This window comes from Oncorhynchus keta, chromosome 10 (genome assembly GCF_023373465.1).
Source record: "Oncorhynchus keta strain PuntledgeMale-10-30-2019 chromosome 10, Oket_V2, whole genome shotgun sequence".
Classification (NCBI taxonomy): Eukaryota; Metazoa; Chordata; class Actinopteri; order Salmoniformes; family Salmonidae; genus Oncorhynchus; species Oncorhynchus keta.
The window spans coordinates 35,222,289-35,249,981 of record NC_068430.1 but is presented as its reverse complement, the minus strand read 5'-3'; the positions used below and the strand labels follow the sequence as shown (position 1 = coordinate 35,249,981).

At 42.1% G+C, this 27,693-nt stretch overlaps 1 protein-coding gene across 4 annotated transcripts; it reads left to right on the top strand.

Moving 5' to 3' along the window:
- si:dkey-197j19.5 (EF-hand calcium-binding domain-containing protein 12) lies at window positions 1-15,659 on the top strand. Of its 4 annotated transcripts, none has more exons than XM_035777819.2 (8): window positions 1-102; window positions 8,964-9,056; window positions 9,257-9,509; window positions 9,681-9,844; window positions 10,177-10,390; window positions 14,215-14,422; window positions 14,597-14,725; window positions 15,256-15,659. In XM_035777819.2, the coding sequence occupies exons 1-8, from the start codon at window positions 16-18 to the stop codon at window positions 15,479-15,481; spliced, it is 1,374 nt and encodes a 457-aa protein (XP_035633712.1). In that variant the 5' UTR covers window positions 1-15; the 3' UTR covers window positions 15,482-15,659. The 4 variants fall into 4 exon arrangements, with proteins under 4 accessions (XP_035633712.1, XP_052382893.1, XP_035633710.1 ...); XM_052526933.1 differs by having other exon boundaries at window positions 8,964-9,170; XM_035777817.2 differs by lacking the exon at window positions 1-102 and adding an exon at window positions 5,246-6,022 and having other exon boundaries at window positions 8,964-9,170.
- Window positions 15,660-27,693: the final 12,034 nt, after the last annotated feature.

Genomic DNA, 27,693 nt, shown 5'->3' with positions numbered 1-27,693 from the left:
TCCAGGAGTGAGGTGATGAACGGAGGTTTTGGTTTACTGGATGGGACAGAGGAGGCAGCGAAGAGAGCCAGTCTGATGCTCAATTGGGATGTCTCTAAAGCGGTGAGAGAGGGGCGATGGTGGAACGTAGACAGGGAAGCTGTCTTTGAGATTGTTAGATACTGTTCTTAGAAATATTACAACAGGATAAGTTAAAAGGGTGCATGTAATATATATATATATATTTTTTTACCTTTAATTAACTAACAAATTCTTATTTTCAATAGGAACAGTGGGTTAACTGCCTTGTTCAGGGGCAGAACGACAGATTTTTACCTTGTCAGTTCGGGGATTCGATCTTGCAACCTTTCGGTTACTAGTCCAACGCTCTAACCACTAGGCTACATGCCACAGAACCTATTAATAACCCAGCTAGCACATTTGGTTCCTTGGAAGTTGTGGGAACATACCTCGGTGTCTGGCAAGACTCTAAACTCTCCTTCCAAACTCATATTAAATATCTCCAATCCAAAATCAAATCTAGAATCGGCTTTCTATTTCGCAACAAAGCCTCCTTCACTCACGCCGCCAAACTTACCCTAGTAAAACTGACTTATCCTACTGATCCTCCACTTCGGCGATGTCATCTACAAAATAGCTTTCAATACTCTACTCAGCAAACTGGATGCAGTCTATCACAGTACCATCCATTTTGTTACCAAAGCCCCTTATACCACCCACCACTGTGACCTGTATGCTCTAGTCGGCTGGCCCTCGCTACATATTCGTCGTCAGACCCACTGGCTCCAGGTCATCTATAGGTCTATGCTAGGTAAAGCTCCACCTTATCTCAGCTCACTGGTCACGATAACAACACCCACCCGTAGCACGCGCTCCAGCAGGTATATTTCACTGGTCACCCCCAAACACCTCTTTTGGCCGCCTTTCCTTCCAGTTCTCTACTGCCAGTGACTGGAACAAATTGCAAACATCGCTGAAGCTGGAGACTTATATTTCCCTCACTAACTTTAAACATCAGCTATCTGAGCAGCTGACCGATCGCTGCAGCTGTACATTGTCCATCTGTAAATAGCCCACCCAATCTACCTACCTCATCCCCATATTGTTTTTATTTACTTTTCAGCTCTTTTACACACCAGTATCTCTACTTGCACATCATCATCTGCTCATTTATCACTCCAGTGTTAATCTGCTAAATTGCAATTACTTCGCTACTATGGTCTATTTATTGCCTACCTCCTCACGCCATTTGCACACACTGTATATAGACTTTCTTTTTTTCTATTGCGCTATTGACTGTACGCTTGTTTATTCCATGTGTAACTCTGTGTTGTTTGTGTCGCACTGCTTTGCTTTATCTTGGCCAGGTCGCAGTTGTAAATGAGAACTTGTTCTCAACTAGCTTACCTCTCAACGAGCTTACCTGGTTAAATAAAGGTGAAATAAAAAAATAAATGTTTGGTTTCCCATTGGTTTTGGGAACGAAGCCATACCTTTCCTGACCGTTAAAACTGAATGTTTTTTTTTTAAGTTCTGACAATGGAAGTGAAAATTTAGCCTCTTCTGGGAACGTAGTTTATTTTAGGTTGCAGGGAGGTTCTGAGAACGTTTTACTATGGTTCCCTGAAAGTTTTCCTTGAAGGTAAATAAATAACATTCTGAGGACATGTTCCAATAAGACTGTTAATTACACTTCCAACTTAATTTGGCTTAACTATTTTGAATTTCAAACACAGATAGGACACATGGAAATTAACATATTTATTGTGGGACAATGTCAATGAGATTCAAACCTATGATCTTCTGTTATCTATCCATGGACTTACTCCACTGCACCACCACAATGGAGCTAGCATGCCATGTTTTTTTTAAACTCATACAAAGCTATTTGTTGTAGTCTGTTCAAACAGACCCCATTTTAAAGGAAACAAGTGCTCTTTAAGATCAGGTTTGGCCAATTAGTGGGTGCGGTCAACATACCTGAACACACATAATAAGGTAGAGGATAGAGATCGTTTTGTTGATGCTGAGAACGGAATGTATATGTTTTTAAGGGTGTGTTCCAGTGGAGGATCCTCAGAGGAAAATGTTATGAAAATAACATTTTTAAATGTTTCACTGTTTTATAATTTTTAGATAAAACTATATTAAATATATTCATATGTCACCAAATAATTGATTAAAATACACAGTTTTGCAATGAAGGTCCACAGTAACTTCAACTGCACTGTCTGGGGTAGCACCATGGTGTAGCTGGAGGAGCTTCCGTCCCACTCTGGCTACGTTGACGTCAATACAAAACCATAGAGGCTTGTAGGCCTCAGCCCCTTCCATAGACATACAGTACATGGTAAATATGACCACTTCCGGGGGACGTCCTCCAACCAATCAACCCTTTTGCAGTATGAACTGACATGTCCATCCAATCATTTAATTAGGATCAGAGAATGAACCTAGTGAGTTGTATTGGGATTTTGCCACAGAGTATTATGGGGGTTGTATATGTTGAGAAACTTGGTGACATTGTTGGATAGAGATTAAGAGTGAAAAGTGATAGTTGAGCATTATTCAAATTATTATTTTCAAATTCTAGGAGACGGAGGAGGTATATTATGAATTGTTTTCTTGGTTTAAGAACATTATTTTTGAGTCCAGTTAGTGCAATTGATTTAAATGTGCCTTGCTAGCTAGCTACCAGGCAGAGTGTGCAGTTTTCTCCGCCAGGATGGTAGAATAGCCAACGCTGCCGAAAATGTTGTGGACTTTTTGTTGCCTGAGATCAGTTTCATGAAGAAGGATGAAAAGTTGAGGGTGTTCAATACCAACTGGTATCATATGCCGATATGGATGTCATAAGGTGAATGCACCAATTTGTAAGTCGCTCTGGATAAGAGCGTCTTCTAAGTGACTTAAATGTAATGTAAATGTATCAAATGTATAGCTGGTTAACAGGGAGCATTTCATCAAGCTGCCTGTATTACTGGCCTTGCCTGCTTTCTGGAAAGTCTGAGCCTTGGTCGAAAGTTGGGTAAGGTGGGTACAATGACAAGTAGAACATTGATCGTTCAGCTAAATGGAAAAACAAAAGCAGGGAGCATATACAGTTGAAGTCAGACGTTTACATTAATTTAGGTTGGAGTGATTAAAACGAATTTTTCAACCACTCCACAAATTTATTTTTAACAAACTATAGTTTTGGCAAGTCGGTTAGGACATCTACTTTGTGCATGACACAAGTCATTTTTCCAAAAATTGTTTACAGGCAGATTATTCCACTAATAATTCACTGTATCACAATTCCAGTGAGTCAGAAGTTTACATACACTAAATTGACTGTGCCTTTAAACAGCTTGGAAAATTCCAGAAAATAATGTCATGGCTTTAGAAGCTTCTGATAGGCTAATTGACATCATTTGAGTCAGATGGAGGTGTACCTGTGGATGTATTTCGAGGCCTACCTTCAAACTCAGTGCCTTTTCGCTTGACATGATACAGGAAAACTGGTCCCATCATACCGCATATCAAACATTTTTACAACTGGTTAATCACTGTCATACCTTATAGGGTCCAGAGTTTTCCTAGTTAGGTTAACACATAAGCAAAAACTCCAGGCCCTAAAAATAACCCCACTGCTCTGGGTGCCACCAGTCTGCTTGCAGTTGTCAGTTATCATAGTTAGGATAGGATAAAGTAATCCTTCTCACCCCCCCCCCCTTAAAAGATTTAGATGCACTATTGTAAAGTGGCTGTTCCACTGGATGTCATAAGGTGAATGCACCAATTTGTAAGTCGCTCTGGATAAGAGCGTCTGCTAAATGACTTAAATGTAAATGTAAATGTAAATCATCAGGTATGTGGATGATCAGGGCTTTATTCGGGAATGTTTCTTGGGATACTTTGATGTGTCCAGTGGGCAAGATGGGCAATCTGTGTTTGACTTTAAAAATGCAAAAAAAATTTAAAAAAATAGCACAATTGGTTGGGAGAATGTAAAACGTCAGCCATGTTCTTCTGCGCCATCTTTGGCACACATTGAACAAATCTGATCAAACAAAGTGGATATTAGTCAAATCTGTCATTTAAGAGCAATGCCTTGTTAATTCACCAAAAGTATATTAAAGTATATATTAGGATATCAATGTGTATGGCTAAGCTATTCTTCATTGTGCCAGTTAATTTAAATTAAACATCGCCTAATGCATCAGTTTAATTAGCCCTAAATGTGCAATAAAAAATATTGTGCCTATAGCTTATTTATTGAACCGCGGGGCACTATGCTGATAAACCTATTCTTTACCATGGTATAGCCCTATTCGGACGGGTATTGCTAGAGATGTTGGGTTTGTCATTATTATCCAAGCATGTGCGTTATTCCAGAGGACAATTCACACGATATTGTTTTCCAAACTGCCCCTTGTAATTCCTAAACGTTTTAAAAAATAATTTACTTTTACGACAGAAGCCTGGAGGGTTTTATTGTAGGCATGAAGATATTTCAACGTCATAGGCTATACTGATAACTCGTGCTTGACTGCCAAATGTATAGATGTTCTCATAATATTTAAATTGATCAAGTGTGATCATAATCATTATTTTAGCGATCCCATGGTTGACCTTCCTAATAACAATGCACCCCATCCTGCTGATTTGAGCTGCTGAACCATATTTGCACTTGAGATGCATTTATGGATGAGAAAGTGAACTTTGCATTTTCACGAGGTTTAACGGGGATTGCCAAGGACAGAGCATTCCAACCCTGTTATTGGAGAACTACCATCCTGTGGGTTCACATCAACTTTAATCTAGCGCACTTGATTCAATAATTAGCTGGTTAGTTACAACTCGGGTTGGAGTGAAAATGTATAGGAAGGTAGCTCTCCAAGAACAAGGTTGGAGAGCCCTGACCTAGGACATCAACAGCCAGCCACCCCGCATCATCCCATGTGATCGTCAAGGCTGCATACAGCAGAAATATCACTGAAATATTCTAGTTCCAACACATCACCTTCTAGTTGATGACCAAATAGGCAGCATAATGCTAATGCCAGTCCTCTAGAAACCCACATGTAGTCAGTCTAGTAGGACTCTGCAATGATGATGAGGTGGTGTGTACATGTGTGCGCATCAATTTCAGCTTGTTTTCGGAGTCTTCGACTCCAACCACAGGAGTCGACTCCTTTTGACTCCAACAACAGGAGTCAGATTCGGGGTCGACTCCAAAAATCTCGGAGCACATTACTTTGACCACCGCGCGTTTCCATGGCAATTCGATTGTTGGTCGAGTTCAACTGATATCTTTACCGCATCTACAGTATGGAGTGGCCCCTGCAAAAGCAACAAAAGGTTCCATGGTTACCATGCGTAAACACGCACGAGTGGATCAAGAACCAGCGCTACTCCCCAAGAGTAGACGGCCATGACAGCTCGAATGCTGAAAACAGAACTGGTGTCGCTACCTATCAATTTACAATAGGAATACATTAGATACAATATAAATCCAAAACTGTTTCATTTGACTAGGTCTATAATCGCAGCACCCAAAATGGATGATTTGGAGATAGAGGAACAACTGGCGCGAATTAAAAAGAGAGATTTATTGCAGACATATTTCTACAAAATGGCAAGCAGAGTGTTCGGTCCCGCTAAAACACGGGACAGGGTTTTCATCGCGCCACCGATGCCCAAACGGCCCGTTTGCACGCCGAAGCCTGAAAGCCAAGTGCTGACAAAATGCCGATATGGGTCAGTGGCGGCCATGGTTTCGGGAACAGGGGACAGAGTCAGTGGTGCTCCAATGACAGTGATGCCTTTGGAAGTTAATGACGCGAAGCACCAAGACTGTGTTAACCAAAGGAGGTCATTTCGTCGACAGTTCGATAGTCTCGGAGACTTGTCGAAGTGGCTTAACAGCAAGCCGACGGTGACCGAGCTGGAGATGTTGGTTGTGGAAAGAGAGAAAAAGAAGCAGAGAACTCCCTCACCTGTCCTGGGTTTTACTTTGACACCCCCGGAGGCTCTTAAGGTAACCCCAGCGAGCAGAATTATGTTGAGAAAAATGTATTGTAGACATTTCCATGCGTTGAAATCAGGTTCATTTTCGGTTCTAAATTAAAGTCGAATAGACCTTTAAAATGTTTTTTTTTTTTTGTTTCTATGGCCAAATTTCAACTATAATTTCGTTCACATATATATAGAAAGCATTATCACATAATGTTTTATTCTAATTGGAGCCAACTGAAGATTGCATTATGGAATATTTATTATTCCTCCTGTTATCTGTTTTTCAAAAAGCATTAGAAGTGGCAAGTTTTCAGAACAACAAAAAAACAACAGAACAAACTACAATAACTCTTTTACAGTCTTGCTACGACTGTGATATGTGGTTGTTTATCTGCCTTAATTGAATGCACTGGCGTTAAGTACTCGAAGAGCATCTGCTAAAAGACCTTAATGTAAAAAAATAAAGACTTGCAAAGCATGCAGGGTATTATTATAATGACATCGGCACCCAAACAAGACCACATTTATTTTTTTCTGACCGGACCAAATCTGAACCAATCATAGACATCGACGTGTTAATGGTGTTAAGTTTAATGATGTATAATGGCGCAGGAGGGGATGGCTTCCGTTTTAACTGCTCCTAACCAACTGTACTATTTGTTAGTTTTTTCACAATATTTGTAAATTATTTTATATATATATAATGTTACTGCTACCGTCTCTTATGACCGAAAATAGCTTCTGGATATCAGAACAACGATTACTCACCTCGAACTAGATAGTGTTTTTTTTTATGAGTCCGATGCAGAAGATGTTTTGGTTCCCCGAGACCAGGCCCAAATCCCTGTCATTCGCGTGAAGAAAAGATGGAAATACAGGGGGTGGAGATTGGGGTGCCTTGTGAGAATTCATTGGCGAGTGGGTAACCTGCCTCTACCATCTGTTCTATTGGCCAACGTGCAATCACTGGAAAATAATCTTGATGATGTCCGTTCGAGATTATCCTACCAACGGGACATTAAAAACTAGTATTTTATGTTTCACCGAGTTGTGGCTGAACGACTATATGGATAATATAGAGCTGGCTGGGTTTTCCGTGCATCAGCAGGACAGAAGCCTTTGTGTTCAACCTCTCCCTGACCGAGTCTGTAATACCTACGTGTTTCAAGCAGACCAGCATAGTCCCTGTGCCCAAGAAAGCCAAGGTAACCTGGCTAAATAACTACTGCCCTGTAGCACTCACGTCAGTAGCCATGAAATGCTTTGAAAGGCTGGTCATGACTCACATCAACACCATCATCCCGGAAACCCTAGACCCACTCCAATTCACATACCGGCCCAACAGATCCACAGATGACGCAATCTCAATTGCACTCCACATTGACTTTTCCCCACATGGACAAAAGCAACACCTATGTGAGAATGCTGTTCATTGACTACAGCTCAGCGTTCATCATCATAGTGCCCACAAAGCTCATCACTAAGCTAATGATCCTGGGACCTAACACCTCCCTCTGCAACTGGATCCTGGACTTCCTGACAGGCCACCCCAGGTGGTAAGGGTAGGCAACAACACATTTGCCATGCTGATCCTCAACACTGGGGCCCCTCAGCAGTGCGTGCTTAGTCCCCTCCTGTGCTCCCTGTTCACCCACGACTACTTGGCCAAGCACGACTCCAACACCATCATTAAGTTTGCTGACGACACAACAGCGATAGGCCGGATCACCGACAACGATGAGACAGCATATAGGGAGGAGGTCAGAGACCTGGCAGTGTGAGGCCAGAACAACAACCTCTCCTTCAACGTGAGCAAGACAAAGGAGCTGATCGTGGACTACAGGAAAAGGAGGGCCGAACAGGCCACCATTAACATCGACGGGGCTGTAGTGGAGCGGGTTGAGAGTTTCTAGTCCCTTGGTGTCCACATCACTAACAAACTATCATGGTTCAAACACACCAAGACAGTCGTGAAGAGGGCACGACAACACATTTTTCCCCCCAGGAGAAAAGATTTGGCATGGGTCCCCAGATCCTCAAAGAGTTGTACAGCTGCACCATCGAGAGCATCCTGACCGGTTCAATCACCGCCTGGTATGGCAAATGCTGGGCATCCGACCGTAAGGCGCACCACTGGGGCCAAGCTTCCTTCCATCCAGGACCTACTGTATATATTAGGCGATGTCAGAGGAAGGCCCAAACAATTGTCATAGACTCCAGTCACCCAAGTCATAGACTGTTCTCTCTGCTACCGCACGGTCAAGTCAAGGTCCAAAAGGCTCCTTAACATCTTCTACTGCCAAGCCATAAGACTGCTAAACAATTAATCAAGTGGCTACTCGGACAATCTACATTGACAACCACCCCTCTCCTTTGTCCTCCTTTGTTTTTACACTGCTACTCGCTCGCTGTTTATTATCTATGCATAGTCACTATACCCCTACCTACAGTACATGTACAAATTACCATGACTAACCTGTACCCCCGCACATTGACTCGGTAATGGTACCCCTTGTATATATTGTTATTTTATTGTGTTACTTTTTATTTTATTTTTTGACTTTAGTAAATACTTTATTCACTATTTCTTGAGCTGCATTGTTGGTTAAGGGCTTGTAAGTAAGCATTTCACGTTAAGGTTGTATTTGGCGTATGTGACAAATAAAATGTGATTTTATTTTATTTACAAGTTTGTACAGCACCATACAGCACAGTACAGTAGAGCATATCAGAGTTTAGTTCACTATGGTAGAGTAGAATACAGTTCAGTACAATATAGTTCTTTACACTGTACTTTACTGTGCTCTGCTGTCCTCTACTGTACATCACTGTAATCTACTATGCTGTATTCTACTGTACTGAACTATATGTTCACTGGGAAATCATCAATGAGTGATGCCTACATGGCTCATAGACCCCATTATGTTACTTGTCTTAATCACCTTTCTCTGTCCCTTCTCCAGGCCAGAACACGTGCCAGCCCGACCCGTCCTTCTCCGCGGGCTAATGTGCCTCGCACACGCGCAGCGCGGTCCCAACTGCACGAGGTAAAGGAGGTAAGGAGGAACCTCCACACTCACAAGCTCCGACCCTCTGAACTGGCCAAGAGGCTTGACAAACATGGCACGGGACGCATAAGTCGGAATGACCTCCGAGCTGTGTTTGAGAAGGTAGTGATCCTATAAATAATGACATGGCAATCCATGTGAGTGTAGGCCTATGTGTGTGTTTATTGATATTGATGCATCTCCATCAGGAGGGCCTCCCTGTGGTGTCAGAGCATCTGGATGACCTGGTGTCCACTCTTAGCTGCGTGGAAGGGGACACAGTGACAGTGAAGGACTTGGCGGAGGGCATCAAGGCCTGGAGCCTAGAGAGGGAGAAGGAGGAGAGTACCAGCTGGGGCCGCAGGGGCCTGACAGAAAGAGGAGAGCTAGAGCTGGAGAAAGGATGCAACAGGGAAATAGAGAGAGTGAGGTGCAGGGAGCAGCGGTCTCCGAGCATCCCAGGTTAGTAAAGATGGAGACATGATCCTCTCAGCTCATCACCCAATCAGCATTGTGTAGCATTGTTAAGTTGTATGATGTGATTAAATGGATACAAATGCAGTGCTAGAAAGACCTCCCATTGCCTTGTCTCCTCTCCCCTCTCCTCCCTCCTATCCCCTCTTCTCCTCTCAGCACGGAGGCCAGTGTGGAGCCGTGGTCTTAAGCGTGGGTCCGGGAGGCATGGTGCCCAGCTCCTGCCCCTCCCCAGTCCTGAGCTGTGCCTGCAGACTCCCCTGTCTCTAGAGGAGCAGCAGGAGCAGGCCCTTGTCCAGCAGCACCGCCGCAACAGGAACAAGGTGAGGGCAGGACCAACACAATCAAATCCTACAGGCAGGACACCTCCTGTCCAGAGACAACTGTCACTACAGTTGGGCCGGGGCGGCAGCGTAGCCTGGTGGTTAGAGCGTTGGAGTAGTAACAAAAAGGTTGCAAGTTCAAATCCCCGAGCTGACAAGGTACAAATCTGTCGTTCTGCCTCTGAACAAGGCAGTTAACCCACTGTTCCTAGGCTCTCATTGAAAAAAAAAAAGTTCTTAACCGACTTGCCTAGTTAAATAAAATAAAGGTAAACAGAGTATTATGGCCATTGGCTATGTTTCTCACTCTCTGACTCTAACCTGGTCTGTAGGAGGGCATGCAGGATGAGGAGGTGCTGGCCATCATGAGGACAGTGTGTACAGGGAACACCACCCAGGACGCCCACTCCCACCCCTCCTCTCTGGGAGGAGACACGGCCCGAGCGTTGGACAAGTTCAGGAGGCAGTGTCTGGGGGAGTACCTGGACTCACTGGACCAGTGTCACACACAGGGGGTCACAGTCAACCAGGCCACACTGGAGAGAGGTGAGACCCATAGAAAAACACACAAACAGCAAATAAAACAAACACAGTACACTAGACACCCAAGCACAGGAGGTTTAGCTGGGTGTGCTGGATGGGGGTGGACACCTTGATAATTGCATGGTGGCATACGTTTTTAGGATTTACACACTTGGGTTAACATTTTTTAGCAGGGTCTGGAAAACAAATGGACCATGCAATTCTACGTCATTTACATGATAGACATTAGCACAAAATGGCCAAAATAATACTTTGTTTCATGATTATTATTTTATTGAAGTCGGAAGTTTACATACACCTTAGCCAAATACATTTAAACTCAGTTTTTCACAATTCCTGACATTTAATTATATTAAAAATTCCCTGTCTTAGGTCAATTAGGATCACCACTTTATTTTAAGAATGTGAAATGTCAGAATAAAATTAGAGAATTGTTTATTTCCGCTTTTATTTATTTCATCACATTCCCAGTGGGTCAGAAGTTTACATACTCTCAATTAGTGTTTGGTAGCATTGCCTTTAAATTCTTTTAACTTGGGTCAAACGTTTCGGGAAGCCTTCCACAAGTTTCCCACAATAAGTTGGGTGAAATTTGGCCTATTCCCTCTGACAGAGCTGGTGTAACTGAGTCAGGTTTGTAGGCCTCCTTGCTCGCACACGCTTTTTCAGTTCTGCCCACAAATTGTCTATAGGATTGAGGTCAGGACTTTGTGATGGCCACTCCAATATCTTGACTTTGTTGTCCTTTGCGTTATTGTCCATTTGGAAGACCTATTTGCGACCAAGCTTTAACTTCCTGACTGATGTCTTGAGATGTTGCTTCAATATATCCACACAATTTTCCTACCTCATGATGCCATCTATTTTGTGAAGTGCACCAGTTCCTCCCCCACAACATGATGCTGCCACCCCCGTGCTGCACGGTTGGGATGGTGTTCTTCGGCTTGCAAGGCTCCCCATTTTTCCTACAAACATAACGGTGGTCTTTATGGCTAAACAGTTTGTTTCATCAGACCAGAGGACATTTCTCCAAAAAGTACGATCTTTGTCCCCGTGTGCAGTTGCAAACCGTAGTCTGGCTTCTTTAATGCCGGTTTTGGAGTAGTGGCTTCTTCCTTGCTGAGCGGCCTTTCAGGTTATGTCGATATAGGACTCGTTTTACTGTGGATAGAACTTTGTACCGGTTTCCTCCAGCATCTTCACAAGGTCCTTTGCTGTTGTTCTGGGATTGATTTGCACTTTTCGCACCAAAGTACGTTCATCTCTAGGAGACAGAACACATCTCCATCCTGAGCGGTATGATGGCTGCGTGGTCCCATGGTGTTTATACTTGCTTACTATTGTTTGTACAGATTAAGGGGGTACCTTCAGGCATTTGGAAATTGCTCCCAAGGATGAACCAAACTTGTGGAGGTTTCTTTTGATTTTCCCATGATGTCAAGCAAAGAGCCACAGAGTTTGAAGGTAGGCCTTAAAATACATCCACAGGTACACCTCCAATTGACTCAAATAATGTCAATTAGCCTATCAGAAGCTTCTTAAGTCAAGACATAATTTTCTGGAATTTTCCAAGCTTTTTAAAGGTACAGTCAACTTAGTGTATGTAAACGTCTGAGCCACTGGAATTGTGATACAGTGAATTCTAAATAAAATTATCTATCTGTAAACAATTGTTGGAAAAATGACTTGTGTCATGCACAAAGTAGATGTCCTAAACGACTTGCCAAAACTATAGTTTGTAATTCACAAGAAATGTGTGGAGTGGTTAAAAAATGAGTTTTAATGACTCCAACCTAAGTGTATTTTAATTATGTGCTCAGTATTTATTTTAAGATAGGTACTGTATAAGTAGGCCTTTTATTAAATACATATAATTAGTCTATTGCTGTCATTTGTTGGGTAAGTTAGGCACTAGCCTTTCTTGGTAATTGCTGCAATATAGCCTGTTCAAAACATTTGTGAAAGTTTAAGCCCAGTTCCAAGTGTTTTGCTTCATTCTGTTGACCCATTTTCTTTGGGCAAATTAAGTTCCAACTGTAATGTTGTGTTTGCCGCGATTTCATATCCTTCTCGTATTTTACCGATAAACAATGGCTTGACTGACTTTTGATATTACCCTAATAAATTTTAGGAACTTTTGTGACGGTTTGGTGTGGTGGGGCTATTAGCGTATACTGCAGCCTATGATATGAAGGTAGAGCACACCCGCTTTCCAACTGACTCCGACAGTTGAACTTGAGGTGACAAATAATGTTTAGGCCTACCAGAGTTACTCCTACAATCTAACAATATAATGCTTGTCTTTATAAAAAAAGATTCTGATTGAAAATGTACGAATGAATCTCCTTCTGTACGCCTATATCTGTATAGCAGACACAGTAGCCCATCTGACAAGGATAAAGAAATGCATGTTGGTGTCGTAGCATGCAGCTGGCATATCTCTCTCTGGGGCCTAAGCTGGGTTCTCTTCCTTTATATTCATTTTGTAAATATGAATATCATACAGTAGACACCTAAGCATAGCAGTCCATTTAAATGTTGAGCTCGAGGTGATTTAATCATCCAACCGCTAGAGTGTCCGAAGTTAGGGGGTGTCCAAAGTTAGGGGGTGTCCGATGTTGGAGGGAAATTAGCTATACAGGCCTATGCATGCAATGCCCTGATGCATTTATTGCTCAAATCTCTGACAGCTGAACCGTGAGGTGGACAATTATTTGTTTTCGGAAAGTAAAAACAATATAACAATAGGCTATAAAGTTTTGCATATGCTACACATGGAAACACAAGGAATAGTGTTTTTATAATTTGTTATAGGCTGTTTTTAAGGAATGTAAATGTGGCTCATTTGGCCAATATCCCTGGTTTATTGATGGTGTTGGCTGCGTGGGTGGACTCACTAATGGGTTACGCACCCAATGCATATGGATGACCAGTACATTTCTTAAATGTCAGATGATAAATAAAAAATCTTCCCAGTCACTTGTCCAGAGTTAACCCACTGTTCCTAGGCCGTCATTGAAAATAAGAATTTGTTCTTAACTGACTTGCCGAGTTAAATAAAGGTTAAATATATATATATATATATATATATATATATATTTATATATATATATATATATATTTGAAGATAAGCTACTTTGAAAATCAGTGCAGTTCACTCAGAATTGCTCCAAAGTTGTTGAGATTTTTTTTTTGCTTCTACAGACAGATTAGTCTTCTCTTTTTAAACTGACAGCCGCAACCATAGAAATATAACCCATAGATGGCAGTTTCCATTCAAGTCAGGACTGGCAGCGAATGCTAGTGTAGACATGAGTTTAACAGTCAAAGTGCCAGGATTAGAGGTTCCAAAATCCTTCTATGGATTATCCTGTATCTATGGCCACAATGCAACAAGCTGTTCTATATTTGCCGCGCATGCTGCCCTAATTGCGGCCTTCCCGACAGCTATTTTTTTTAGAAGCTATTGATCCTCTGTAGATAAATGATGCTCTGTGGTGTAGTATTTTGAATTACTTAATTTATGTCCAGGCAGGAGTAATATAATTTTTGGGGAAATTATTTTTTTATTGCCTAATTTTGGCAAAATGATTTATATTTATCAGGGGGTGCTGCAGCACCCCCAGCACCCCAAATACCTTGAGGCAGGCATTAGGTAAAGCACAAACATATATCCCTTTGACTTTACATACAAAAACAATTTCAGATGATGTTGACACCTTTTCTATTCTAATCACATGACCTTATGTGACAAGTACCCTTCATTACTGATTAATAGCACTTTAAAGCACCTTGATTATAGGTGTGTGTGTCCTGCTCCTCCTCAGTTCTGCTGCATCCAGGGGACCATGTCCTAAAGGGTCCAGAGAGTGTCTTGCTGAGGCAGGCAGGAACCAATCCCATGCCGGGGTGTGGGGGCCGTCTGAGGACCTGGATCGGTTACAGCAGCAGTACCCCGCGGGGGGGCGAGGAGAAGGAGGAAGAGGAGCATGGCCTGGAGGAAGAGGCCGCTCTACACAAAGTCTGCAAGGATACGTGAGTATTTATGTCATCAACCGCAGATAGATGATCAAATTGACCACACAGTGACAGTCAAATCAAGCAGAGAATAGTGATTTAAGTTTGTTTTATACCACATGCAGTTCTGACAGTGAGGGAGAAGTCTACAGCTCTGACATTCCCTGTGGTGTTTTCTGCCTTCTCTCCCAGGCCTTTGTACCCCTCCCATAGGTCTGTACGTCGGGGACCCAAGATGATGACCCTGTCCACAGGTCGAGCTGAGGTCAGACACAAGACAGAGTGCTGGCTGACCAGGGAGGAGTACACCCACATGACCAGGTGAGGAGGAAGTGACATAAGTGTTATCATAGCAAGCAGCTACACTCTTAGAAAAAAAGGTGCTAAGTAGAACCATACAGCGTTCTTCAGTTTGTCCCCACAGGGTAACCCTTTTTTTGTGCTGGGTAGAACCCTTTGCAGAGGGTTCTATCTAGAACCCTCTATGTGGGGTTCTTCAAAGAACCCCCTGTATATGGTTCTACCAAAAACCATTTTTATCATCTAAAGGTTCTTCCTAGAATCGTCTATGAAGGGTTTTACTGAGAACCCTTTTATCTTTGGAGGGTTCTTCCTAGAACTCTCTATGAACGGTTCCACCAGCCTTATTAGCCTTTAAAAGTAAATTATTTTTGACAATATATTCCATTTATCATAAGGCATTTTTTTGAGGGCTTAGTTATACCCTAACACAGTGGTGTTAGGAATCTCCTGGTTTACAGGCCACATCAGGCCTGCAAGTCACATTGTCACATTATGTCACATTATCAAGTCGCATTATATAGTGTGTATGTTCTGTTTGTTTGGAGCAGCAACATGAGGGAGCCTTCCAGCCGTAGAGCCGACCCTAACGCGTTCTGGACTGGTCAGGACAACCATGTGAGACTCTACCTGCCCAGAGTGGGCCTGTCTCCCGAGGGGGTCCTCTTTGAGCACATCATCCGCTCTCCCGCCCCAAGCCCCGGCAGCTGGCCTGTCAACGACAAGGGCTACTTCACCTCTGGAGACATAGATGGACACAAGGCCTACACCCTGTAGAGCACTTTACTCCATGATCCAGATACAATATTGTACTTTCATGTGGGAGTTCAAATACTTTTTGCTGTTAGATTATGGTTACAGTCTTATCCAAGGGTCTCCTCTTCATTTCACAAGGCTATTTTTAATTGAGATTATTTTGTCTTTGAAGCTAATAAAGACTATAATATAAAGTGAATGTCCAGTCCATCGCAGTATCCTTTTAGGTGAGTAGTTTTTATTGACGATCTCTCAAGACCTTCATACTGCTTTATGGCATACAGTCACATTGTCGTGCAAATTATAGCTAGAGTCTGAAAGAATGATATGGATTTATTGTTTGTCAAATTATTGAGCATGTAGTAAACTCATAAGCATCAGAAATTGTCCTTATTTAACGTATCAAGATCTTGATATGGACCTCAGTCAAGAGCATATGCATTGTATGTGCAGAGAAAATATACTATGTAAGCCTACTGACAGTATTTATCATCATATAGAGAAAATCTTATCATATAGGTAGATATGGACTTGCATATTTTATTATTTTCTCTATCTATTTGAGTTGACGACATGCTCAATAATTTAAACAAACAATAAATCCATTTAATTATTTCAGACTGGCTATAATTTAATTATAGTTTAATATAAAAATTATAATGTTAATATATGCCATTTAGCAGACGCTTTTATCCAAAGCGACTTACAGTCATGTGTGCATACATTCTACGTATGTTAATGTTAAAACCCCACACAAAAGTAGCGTAGCAACAAGAATGACATTTTCTGTGGTGTAAAGTCAATATCCGGCCATATGATATCTGGAGGGAATCCAAAAATGATTGGGGCATGATAGAAAAATATGGATTTCATGTTTGTCTGAAACTCAGAAATGCATCATCATCCTGATTTTCAGCATATCAAGATCCTTATATGGACCTCAGCCAAGAGAAGCATATCTGGAATCAATATGGCTCTCTCATTTTCTGCAGATCCTCTCAAGCTATGTCAGGTTGGTTGTGGGGAGTGTTTCTGCACAGCTATTTTCAGGTCTCTCCAGAGATGTTCGATCGGGTTCAAATCCGGGCTCTGGATGGCTTGTCCCGAAGCCCCTCCTACGTTTTCTTGGTTGTGTCCTTAGGTTTGTTGTCCTGTTGGAAGGTGAACCTTCGCCCCAGTCTGAGGTCCTGAGCTCTCTACTTTGCGCCGTTCATCTTCCCCTCTCCCAATCCCTGCCACTGAAAAACATCCCCACAGCATGATGCTGCCACCACCATGCTTCACCGTGGGGATGGTGCCAGGTTCCCTCCAAACGTGACGCTTGGGATTCAGGCCAAAGAGTTCAATCTTGGTTTCGTCAGACCAGAGAATCTTGCTTCTCATGATCTGAGAGTCTTTTTAGGTGCCTTTTGGCAAACTCCAAGCAGGCAGTCATGTGCCTTTTCCTGAGGAATGCCTTCCGTCTGGCCACTAGCATAAAGGCCTGATTGGTGGAGTGCTGCAGAGATAGTTGTCCTTCTGGAAGGTTCTCCCATCTCCACAGAGGAATTCTGGAGCTCTGTCAGAGTGACCATCAGGTTCTCTGTTACATCCCTGACCAAGGCCCTTCTTCCCCGATTGCTCAGTTTGACCGAATGGCCAGCTCTAGGAAGAGTCTTGATGGTTCCAAACTTCGGAGCTCCAAGAGCAATTCCTTCGACCTCGTGGCTTGGTTTTTGCTCTGAGATGCACTTCATTTGCACTTCATTTGTATAAATTTGCCAACATTTCTAAAAACATGTTTTTGCTTTGTCATTATGGGGTATTGTGTGTAGATTGCTGAGGATGTTTTATTTGTTTAATCCATTTTTAGAATAACAACATGTGGAATGGACAATATCTCAGGATATTGAATGATTCCATATCCGGCCATAGGAACAATATGTATAAAAGACATCTGGATTCAGAATTTGTCTGAGTCCAGTATTTGTCAGGATATGGTTCATATCCACAAATTCAAAATATGCATTGGAAATGCTCTGTATTCTCTAGAATATCAAAAACATATATGTCCTGATATGGACCCTTTTTGCACAGTGCCCGGCTTCCAATCCCGACCCCAGCAACAACCCAGGTTTTCCCGGTCCCAGCCCCAACACCAGAACCAACCCTGGAAACGGCACCCACCAACCACAACTGCCACCTCCATCCAGCAACTGCCAGCCCAACACAGACACACATACACCATCAACCACTTCACTAGATTCCTTTTTTGTTTTTATTAATTGCCTTTATTTTTTGATTAGCCTACATTGGATTGATTACTTATTGTTTTAATTATTTATTATTTTGAATATTATCTTAACGATGTATTGAATTGACTTTCCATTTAAACTGATGAACATTTTTATGTAATACATTTTGTAAAATACAAAAAAATAATTATAACTAAAGGTGTTTGTACCTCTTTAGGAACAAATCTGAACCTTTTTCTGGAAGAGTGTACGTACTAAAGTGGCATGAAACTAACGGTTTTCAGGCCACATCAGGCCTGTAAGTCACATTGTGCTGGCTTGCAAAGTGATGTGTAATTCCTATTGGAATCGAGCCAGTGTGGCTATCCGAAATTTGGAATTTTATATCACTCTCAACCTGCATTCAGAATGACAGGGTTGGGGTTGGGAAGACTAAGATATAAGTGTGCCTCCCCACCACCAACCTGACATAGCTTGAGAGGATCTAAACCGGAACCACCCTTTCAGTAATGGGTACAAAACATTTCATGGTTTCAAGTTTTAATGTCACGTGCACAAGTACAGTGAAATGCCTTTCTTCAAACTCTAAACCCAAGAAGGCAGTAATTAATATCAATGTAATATAAAATGTCATTTGATTTGAGTTAGTACTAAAAATAGCATAAGGTAGATGTAGCCTGGCGAAAGTAAAGCCAGCACAGGTCAAACTAATTTGGGGTTGTTTATTCTGTTGAAGCTTAAAATTCAAATAGGATAATTTAGTCACTGCAAGGTGAAGTCACCATAAAGTAAAGTTCCGTCTAAATCACAATCAAGTGAAATAAATCTGTTAGTAAAGTGCATGAAAACAATCGGAGTACAGTAAGTACAAAGTGAAATGTAAGTACAAAGTGAAAGGTTATAACCTGCGACAACACTGCTGGACTGAGTGAAACTGCATTATTACAAGCTGGTTTAAGAAGGTATTATGAGTTTGAGTGTACCCCAGCGTTTGCTCTGGTACTTCTGCGGGGAGCAGGAACGGGCACTTCATTCACAGAATCATCTGCATGATCTGGCTCCAAAACATGTTGTTCCTCAGTAACATCTTCATGTTCCTCTCTACCAGAAAAAGAACTGTCACTATCAGCGTTACGCATAGGTTCTGTGTTTTCCTCTCGAGTTACCTTTGGATAGGAGATTTCCTCTAACACTAAAAACTCAGGAGCAGAAGGCTCTAGCAAATACTTAACATGAGGGGCGGTGGGGGTTACTAGCGCACTGTTCTTCTCTCACCTAGGAGCAGGGACAGGATGGTCTCTCACACATGGCCTTAGATGAACTCTGTGAAACCTTTTTACAGGCCCTACCTCTAATGCAGGGGTGGGCAAGTCCTTGAAGGCCTGATTTCCTCCATCCCTAGCAAACACATTTGATTAATCTAATTGCATTCTAAACTGAAGATCATGATTAGGTGATTATTGGAGTCAGGTGTGTTGGCTGGGGCAAAACTGGTGACACCAATCAGGCCCTCGAGGACTGGAATTGCCCACCCCTGCTTTAAAGGCTTGACCGCATTTGTAGTATGTACCCTGTACCTCGATCATTCTGTACATAGTAGGACCCCAAGCATCCTAAATCTTGTTTCTACCCTTAGGTTTGTGGCGTAAGTAAACCAGTTGGCCTACATCAATGGGTGGATGGTACACTTTGTCTTTGTGTAGTTCAACTTTCTGCTGTTCAAACGCTCCTGGTGAACAACCAGCCAGTCGTATTTCTTGTCGAGCACCTGCTCTTGACCTAAAAAAGCATCAACAGGAAGGTGTGGTTGGACCCCAAAAAGCTGGTAGTACGGCGAGTACCCAGTGGTGGAATGGGGCGTCACATTGTAGGCATCCACCAACTCTGGTAACTGCTCAGGCCAACATCTTTTTTTTTCTGGAGGCAGTGTGCCCTGGAGATCATGGAGCATTCTATTAAACCTCTCGCACTGAGCGGTCCCCATAGGGTGATGGGGGGTCATGCAGGTTTTCTTGACTCCATAAAGCTTACACGACTCGGCGATGACTTCACTCTCAAAGATTTTCCTGGTCAGAGTGCAATCTCTCAGGGACACCATACTTCATGAACCACTCCTTGAAAAGGACCTTGACTGTAGTATCTGCTTTCTGGTCACGAGTAGGGAACGCCTGTGTGAACTTAGTGAAAACATTCATTACCACCAACACATTCTCACGGCCATCAGATGCAAATTCAAGGATGGTGAAGTCCACAACTTGAAGCTAGGAAGGGTTTCATTGGTGCATTTTTTTGGGCTGTGGCTTTTTGACAGAATACATCTCTGGCATTTCTTCACCCACTGCTTAAACATCTTCATACATCCCAACTCCCATCTCTGTCTCAGGAGGTTCTGTGTGCGTTCTATCCCTTGGTGTCCCATGCGATCATGTACACTTTCAAGTACTGGTTCTTTCAAGCAAGCTGGCAACAGTAGCTGGTGACATTCACCTACATGGGCGTCCTCAATCACACGGTACAACAACCTGTTTTACTCGATGCCACTACTTCAGCATGGACATAACTGGCTTTGTTAATCCTGACCTCTCCTTGTGAGTAGGGTTTATCTGTCTGTCCCAAAACTTTCTGAACCCGCTGAGTGTAGGCTCTGTGTCCTGAAACTTGCGTAACTCATACTTTAGAGTAACCGGGAAGTGTTGGTGTGTTACCCTGAGACTCACTATCAGCTTCTGAGGCACAAATCTGTCTGATCTTACTACACTTGGCTCTTGCTGTCAGTAAGTCTGGTTCCATAGCTGTCCCCTGTCGAATGACATTGCAAATGGCCACACAATCATACTCGGCATCATCATTACCATGCAAACGGCTGCCTAGAGAGGGCATCTGCCGCTGCATTGCAGCATCCCGGGTGGTACTTGACCTCAGTCAAACACTGCTAACTGAGCCATCCACCTTTGCTCAATGGCACCTAACTTGGCTGTGGAAAGGCTGTCTGTTATCACAGTGAACTTAGAGCCCAAAAGAGCCCCTAGAAATGTCTCTGAAACAACTGTAGTTCCAGTCATTCTTTTCAGCATTGCTGAGCCTCCTGCTGGAGTATGCCATTACTCTCTTCCTATCCCCTTGCTGCTGGTAGAGAACAGCACCTAATCCTAGGCCACTTGAATATGTCTCTACAATGAAAGTATGAGTAAAATCAGCATAACCTAACACAGGAGCAGTGATAAGTTTCTCTTTCAACAGCTCGACAGCAGCTGTTTCACTTTTTCAGGGCTATCTTTTATGAGGAAAGCATTGACTAGGTCATGGAGAGGGCCAGCTAGTTTGGAAAAACCCTCAATGAACCTCCTGTAGGAGCTACAGAAGTCAAGAAACAACCTCAGATCTTTGAGTGTACTGGGGACTTGCCACGGATTTACAGAGGTGATCTTCTCTGGGTCTGTACCAATTCCCTCTGCTGAAATCTGATGCCCAAGGAAACCTACTTCTTGCTGGAGGAAATGCCACTTCTCAAGCTTCACTTTCAGCCCTGTATCTTTCAGTCGCTCCAAAACTGTCTCAAGTCTCTCCAAGTGGTCCTTGAATATCTGAGAGAACACGAGTATGTCATCCAAGTATACTAACAGTATCTGAAAGACTAGGTCACTCATAGTAACTTGCATGAGTGGTTGAAACATCGCAGGACAATTACAAACCCACCTAAGATACTCCCATAAGCCAAATTAAGTTGTAAATGCAGTCATGTGTCTGTCACTTGCACTGCAAACTGATGATAACCACTTGCAAGATCAGAGGTCGAAAAAAAACTTTGCACCATGAAGGGCATCAAAACTTTTATCGATGCGAGGCAAAATAAATGCGTCACGTCTGTTTTTTGCGTTCAGTCGCCTATAGTCAACACATTGAAGACTCCCATCACTCTTATGGACAAAGACCAAAGGGGAAACGTATGAGCTAGAGCTCGCCTGGGTGACACCCTTCTTCAGAAGCCTGATTATGTGCTCCTTAACCTCTTTACACTGCGTAGGACAAATGCGGCGGTAGGGCTGTGTTACTGGTGTGTTATTGACCACTTGGCAATGGTATTTTATTTGGCTCCAAACAGCATCCTGGTGCTGTCTCCCGAAACAGTTTTAAGTCCACTTGCATAGACTGTGTCTATGGGAAAACACAGGTACATTTACAGTATCCCTACCAGCCACACGCACAGCTGAATGAAATCACATTTACAGTATGTACTTGCTGAAAGGCTTCTCTCCAAGCAGAATCCAACTCTCCACCTAGAGTTGTGTCAAACGTAGCATGAGAGTTGTCAAGAACCGGCTGATGATGTTCATTCCAAGGAGACCTTGTACTGTAGTCTGTGACTGCCAAGGCTCTTTGACTATCAGCCTTTCAGCAACCAAATGCATGCTTTTCAACCGTTCGCTGCCTGCACCCGCACGCCTGACAAGCATCACCACCCTGGATGGTTCCGACCTTGAATATGTGGACATCTATAAGTACCTAGGTGTCTGGCTAGACTGTAAACTCTCCTTCCAGACTCATATCAAACATCTCCAATCGAAAATCAAATCTAGAGTCAGCTTTCTATTCCGCAACAAAGCCTCCTTCACTCATGCCGCCAAACTTACCCTAGTAAAACTGACTATCCTACCGATCCTCGACTTCGGCGATGTCATCTACAAAATTGCTTCCAACACTCTACTCCGCAAACTGGATGCAGTTTATCACAGTGCCATCCGTTTTGTCACTAAAGAACCTTATACCACCCACCACTGCGACCTGTATGCTCTAGTCGGCTGGCCCTCGCTACATATTCGTCGCCAGACCCACTGGCTCCAGGTCATCTACAAGTCCATGCTAGGTAAAGCTCTGTCTTATCTCAGTTCACTGGTCACGATGGCAACACCCACCCGTAGCACGCGCTCCAGCAGGTGTATCTCACTGATCATCCCTAAAGCCAACACCTCATTTGGCCGCCTTTCGTTCCAGTTCTCTGCTGCCTGTGACTGGAAAGAATTGCAAAAATCGCTGAAGTTGGAGACTTTTATCTCCCTCACCAACTTCAAAATCTGCTATCTGAGCAGCTAACCGATCGCTGCAGCTGTACATAGTCTATCGGTAAATAGCCCACCCATTTTTACTTACCTCATCCTCATACTGTTTTATTTATTTACTTTTCTGCTCTTTTGCAGACCAATATCTCTACCTGTACATGACCATCTGATCATTTATCACTCCAGTGTTAATCTGCAAAATTGTAATTATTCGCATACCTCCTCATGCCTTTTGCACACAATGTATATAGACTCTCTTTTTTTCCTACTGTGTTATTGACTTGTTAATTGTTTACTCCATGTGTAACTCTGTGTTGTCTGTTCACACTGCTATGCTTTATCTTGGCCAGGTCGCAGTTGCAAATGAGAACTTGTTCTCAACTAGCCTACCTGGTTAAATAAAGGTGAAATAAAAAAATCAAAAATCAAAAATCAGGAGGTCACACCCAATTAAGGTGGCCCCATGGTCTCTACATCTAACTCAAAGTAACCTAGGTAAGGGATGTCCAACCCGTTGGCTGCAGTTATCTTAAGCAATCCTGTTGTAGAAAGCATGTCTTCATCTTGCCCTAATAAGTGTTATCTGAAGAATGACTCAGTGATAGTGATGACGTGGCTTCCAGTATCCAGCAAACAGTTTGCAGCAACCTCCCACCACGACAACAAGTACTTTTGGGTAGGCCTACAGATTTTCCCCAAATTCCCCAGTTCTTGACAACCAAGGATGGTAGGTTTCCTGCACACCAGCAGCTTGTGTGGTAGTGGACTATTTTACTGACATGCTCTTCTTTGTGCACTGCTTAACAATGTGTCCCACACCTTTACACTTGAAGCAAATGGGCTGACTGTCATCAGTAAACTTCGGTTTGGAGTTTCACACCTGTGTCATTATCGGTCTTCTCCTTGTTTAGTGCAAGACCCCGGACTGTTAGTTTCCCAATGGCTTTACTCTGCTCGGCCACCACTTTAAGAACATCTTCCAAAGAGACAGCTGGTTTCTCCTGTACATCAATGGCAGAACACTGAGAATCCCTTCCTGTCTTGTCACACCACTTTCCTACTCCTGACAACCTTAGTGTTACAGGGCTGGTCCTCCAGTGACCAGGTGATGGCTTCCTCACGTACATCAAACAGAGTAGACTGATGCTTCTTCCTGACTTAACTTCTGCAGCTCTCTCTTGAGAACAGGATCTATGATGCCCTCCATGCACTGGTTTCTGACAGTTTGATCAATTGTATCCTTGGGAATAGTTTTGTACTGAAACAAGAACAAGACGCTAAGTATCTGCGAGAGTGGCGGCCATAGAATGTGTGTAACAGATGAGATGCACTTGGGCTTCTCTGTATAAGCCCCCCTTAGATACGAGAACAGGTCACTGGGCTGCTTTGACTCCCTACCCATGCATAACCACACTTCCTCTAAGGCTGACCCCCTCAACAGAGACCGTATGAAATCTATTATATCATCAGTACTCTGATCTCTGGCTCGATTTACACGTTCAACCTCCTCAATGAACTCGTCAATTGACTGACCATCTTTAGAGACATCGCTACTAAAAGGCTGGATCTTACCCTCTCTAGGTACATTACCCAGAGCGGCAATAGTTGCCATTGCTTCGTCATGTTTCCTATTTAGCTCTGCAATCTGTGACTGTAAGTCAACTACAGGGTTACCCTCACCACCAGGGGCGGTATCACCATCACCTACTGTTTCTGACATTGTGAAATGTATGTACTCTAACAGTTCAAGGATATACTATAGAGTAGAAACAGTCTCTGAAAGTTGCTGAATGGATGCAGATGATGGCAGATGGTCATCTGCGATGATCTACGCTGGTTCACATAGTCCTCTGGATCCCGGCAGTCTGGTTACTGAAGTTACACAGAAACCCAAAGTAGGCCTCACTGCCCATTCTCAGATCCCCTGGCACCGTCCCTCGTCAGATATCTCTCTCCCTGTATCACTCTTCACCACTACCGTAATTATGCACTTCAGAATCCCACTCCTGGTACCAAAATGTGTAGCCTGACGGAAGTAAACAGCACAGGACATAAACTAAATTGTGGTTGTTTATTCTGTCATAACTTACATTTTAAAGTAGGATAATGTAGGATGGAAAAAGTAACCATAAAGTAAAGTTCGGTCTAAATCACAATCAAGTGAAATAAATATGTTAGTAAAGTGCATTAAAAAAACTGAGTACAGTAAGTAAAAAGTGAAACGCATAAACAGTAGTGGCTCTGCTTTCTATATAAAACAAAGAAAATACAAAGACCACACAGTTCAGTTAGACATTTGAAATGTTAGGAATTCTATTCTGAGGACAAGATGTCCATAAACAAAATAACCTGCATGAAAAACAAATCTAAAAGATAAAAAATATGAATACTTACAAACACACTGTCCACGTGATGCCCTATCCTCACATGGAACAGTAGGTCCTCATCTCACTCATATAGCACTGGGGGAAATGGCATATGCAGTGTTGTAAAGTGCTTAAGTAAAAATACTTGAAAGTACTACTTAAGTAATTTTTTGGGGTATCTGTGCTTTACTTTACTATTTATATTTTTGACAACATTTACTTTTACTTCACTACATTCCTAATGAAAATTATGTACTTTTTACTCCATACATTTTCCCTCACACCCAAAAGTACTCGTTACATTTTGAATTCTTAGCAGGACAAGAAAATGGTCTAATTCACACACTTATGAAGGGAACATCCCTGGTCATCCCTACTGCCTCTGATCTAGCAGACTCACTAAACACATGCTTTGTTTGTAAATGATGTCAGAGTGTTGGAGCGTGCTCCTGGCTATCTGTAAATTTAAAAAACAAGAAAATGGAATTTTAAATTATGTATATGTTTACTTGAACTTTTGATACTTAAGTGTATATTTCAGCAATTACATTTACTTTTGATACTTAGGTATATTTAAAACCAAATACATTTAGAATTTTACTCAAGTATGACATTACTGGGTGACTTTTACTTCAAGTATGACCGCATGCACTCATTATTTATGCATCTCTAAAAGGGACAGTGCCGTCTAGTGGATATAAATTAATACAGCTACGTGATTTTACCACCTGGCTACATAGAACAAAAACACAAGAAATAAAATGTGAAATAAGAAGAGCACAAGATGTAAGTAAGTTAGCTACATACAGGGTCACTTCCAAAACCATATTTACAATGTGCAAGGATACTGGAGTGATAGAGGCAGATATGTAAAGTGCCTTCAGAAAGTATTCACACCCCTTGACTTTTTTTACATTTGTGTTGTGTTAGCTTGAATTTAAAATTGATTACGTTGAAAAGTTGTCACTGGCCTGCACACAATACCCCATCATTTCAAAGTATAATTATGTTGTTGTTTTTTTAAAACAAATTCAGAAAAAATGAAAAGCTGAAATGTCTTAAGTCAATAAGTGTTCAACCCCTTTGTTATGTCAAACCTATATAAGTATATAAATTTGCTTAACAAGTCACATAAGTTGCATGGACTTACTCTGTGTGCAATATTATTTTTTAACATGGTTTTTGAATCACTACCTCATCTCTGTACCCCACACACAATTACCTCTAATGTCCCTCAGTGAAGCAGTGAATTTCAAATACAGATTCAACCACAAAGACCAGAGAGGTTTTCCAATGGCTCAAAAAGAAGAGCACCTATTGGTAGTTGGGTAAAAATGAAAATAACAGACATTGAATATCCCTTTGAGCATGATGAAGTTATTAATTACACTTTGGATGGTGTAACAATACACCCAGTCACTACAAAGATACAGACTTCCTTCCTAACTCAGTTGCCGGAGAGGAAGGAGACTGCTCAATAATTTCACTATGATGTCAATGGTGAATTTAAAACAGTTACAGAGTTGAATGACTGTGATTGGAGAATACTGAGGATGGATCAACAACATTGTAGTTACTCCACAATACTAACCTAATTGATAGAGTGGAAAGAAGGAAGCCTGTACAGGATGACACACATTCCAAAACATGCATCCTGTTTGCAACAAGGCAATAAAGTAATAATGTAAAAAATGTGGCAAAGCAATGCACTTTTTGTCCTGAATACAAAGTGTTATGTTTGGGGCAAATCCAATCCAACACATTACTGAGTACTACTCTTCATATTTTCAATCATAGTGGTGGCTGCATCATGTTATGTGTATACTTGTAATTGTTATGAACTGGGCACTTTTTCAGGATAAAAAATGTACAGAATGTAGCTAAGCACAGGAAAAATACTTGAGGAAAACCTGGTTCCAACTGCTTTTTCCACCAGACACTGGGAGATGAATTCACCTTACTGCAGGACAATTATCTAAAACACAAGGCCAAATCTGGAGTTGCTTACCAAGACGAGTGAATGTTCCTGAGTGGCCGAGTTCGAGTTTTGACTAAAATCTACTTGAAAATCTATGGCACGACTTGAAAATGGGTGTCTAGCAATGATCAACAACTAATTTGACAGATCTTGAATAATTATTTTAATAATGGCCAAATGTTGCACAATCCAGGTATGGAAAGCTCTTAGACTTACCCAGAAAGACACAGCTGTAAACGCTGCCAAAGGTGCTTCTACAAAGTTATTGACTCACGGGTGTGAATACATATCAAAATAAGATATTTCTGTATTTAATTTTCGATAGATTAGCTAAAATGTCTAAAAACACATTGTCACTTTGTCCTAATGTGGTATTGTATGCATATGGGTGAGAAAAAATACTTTATTTTTTTTAAATTCAGGCTGTAACAAAACAAAATGTGGAGTAAGTCAAGGGGTGTGAATACATTCTCAAGGCACTGTATAGGGAGGGATGAGGTGACTCAGCATCAAGATATACAGTGCCTTCGGAAAGAATTCAGACCCCTTGACTTTTTCCACAGTTTATGTTACAGCCTTATTCTAACATGGATTTTAT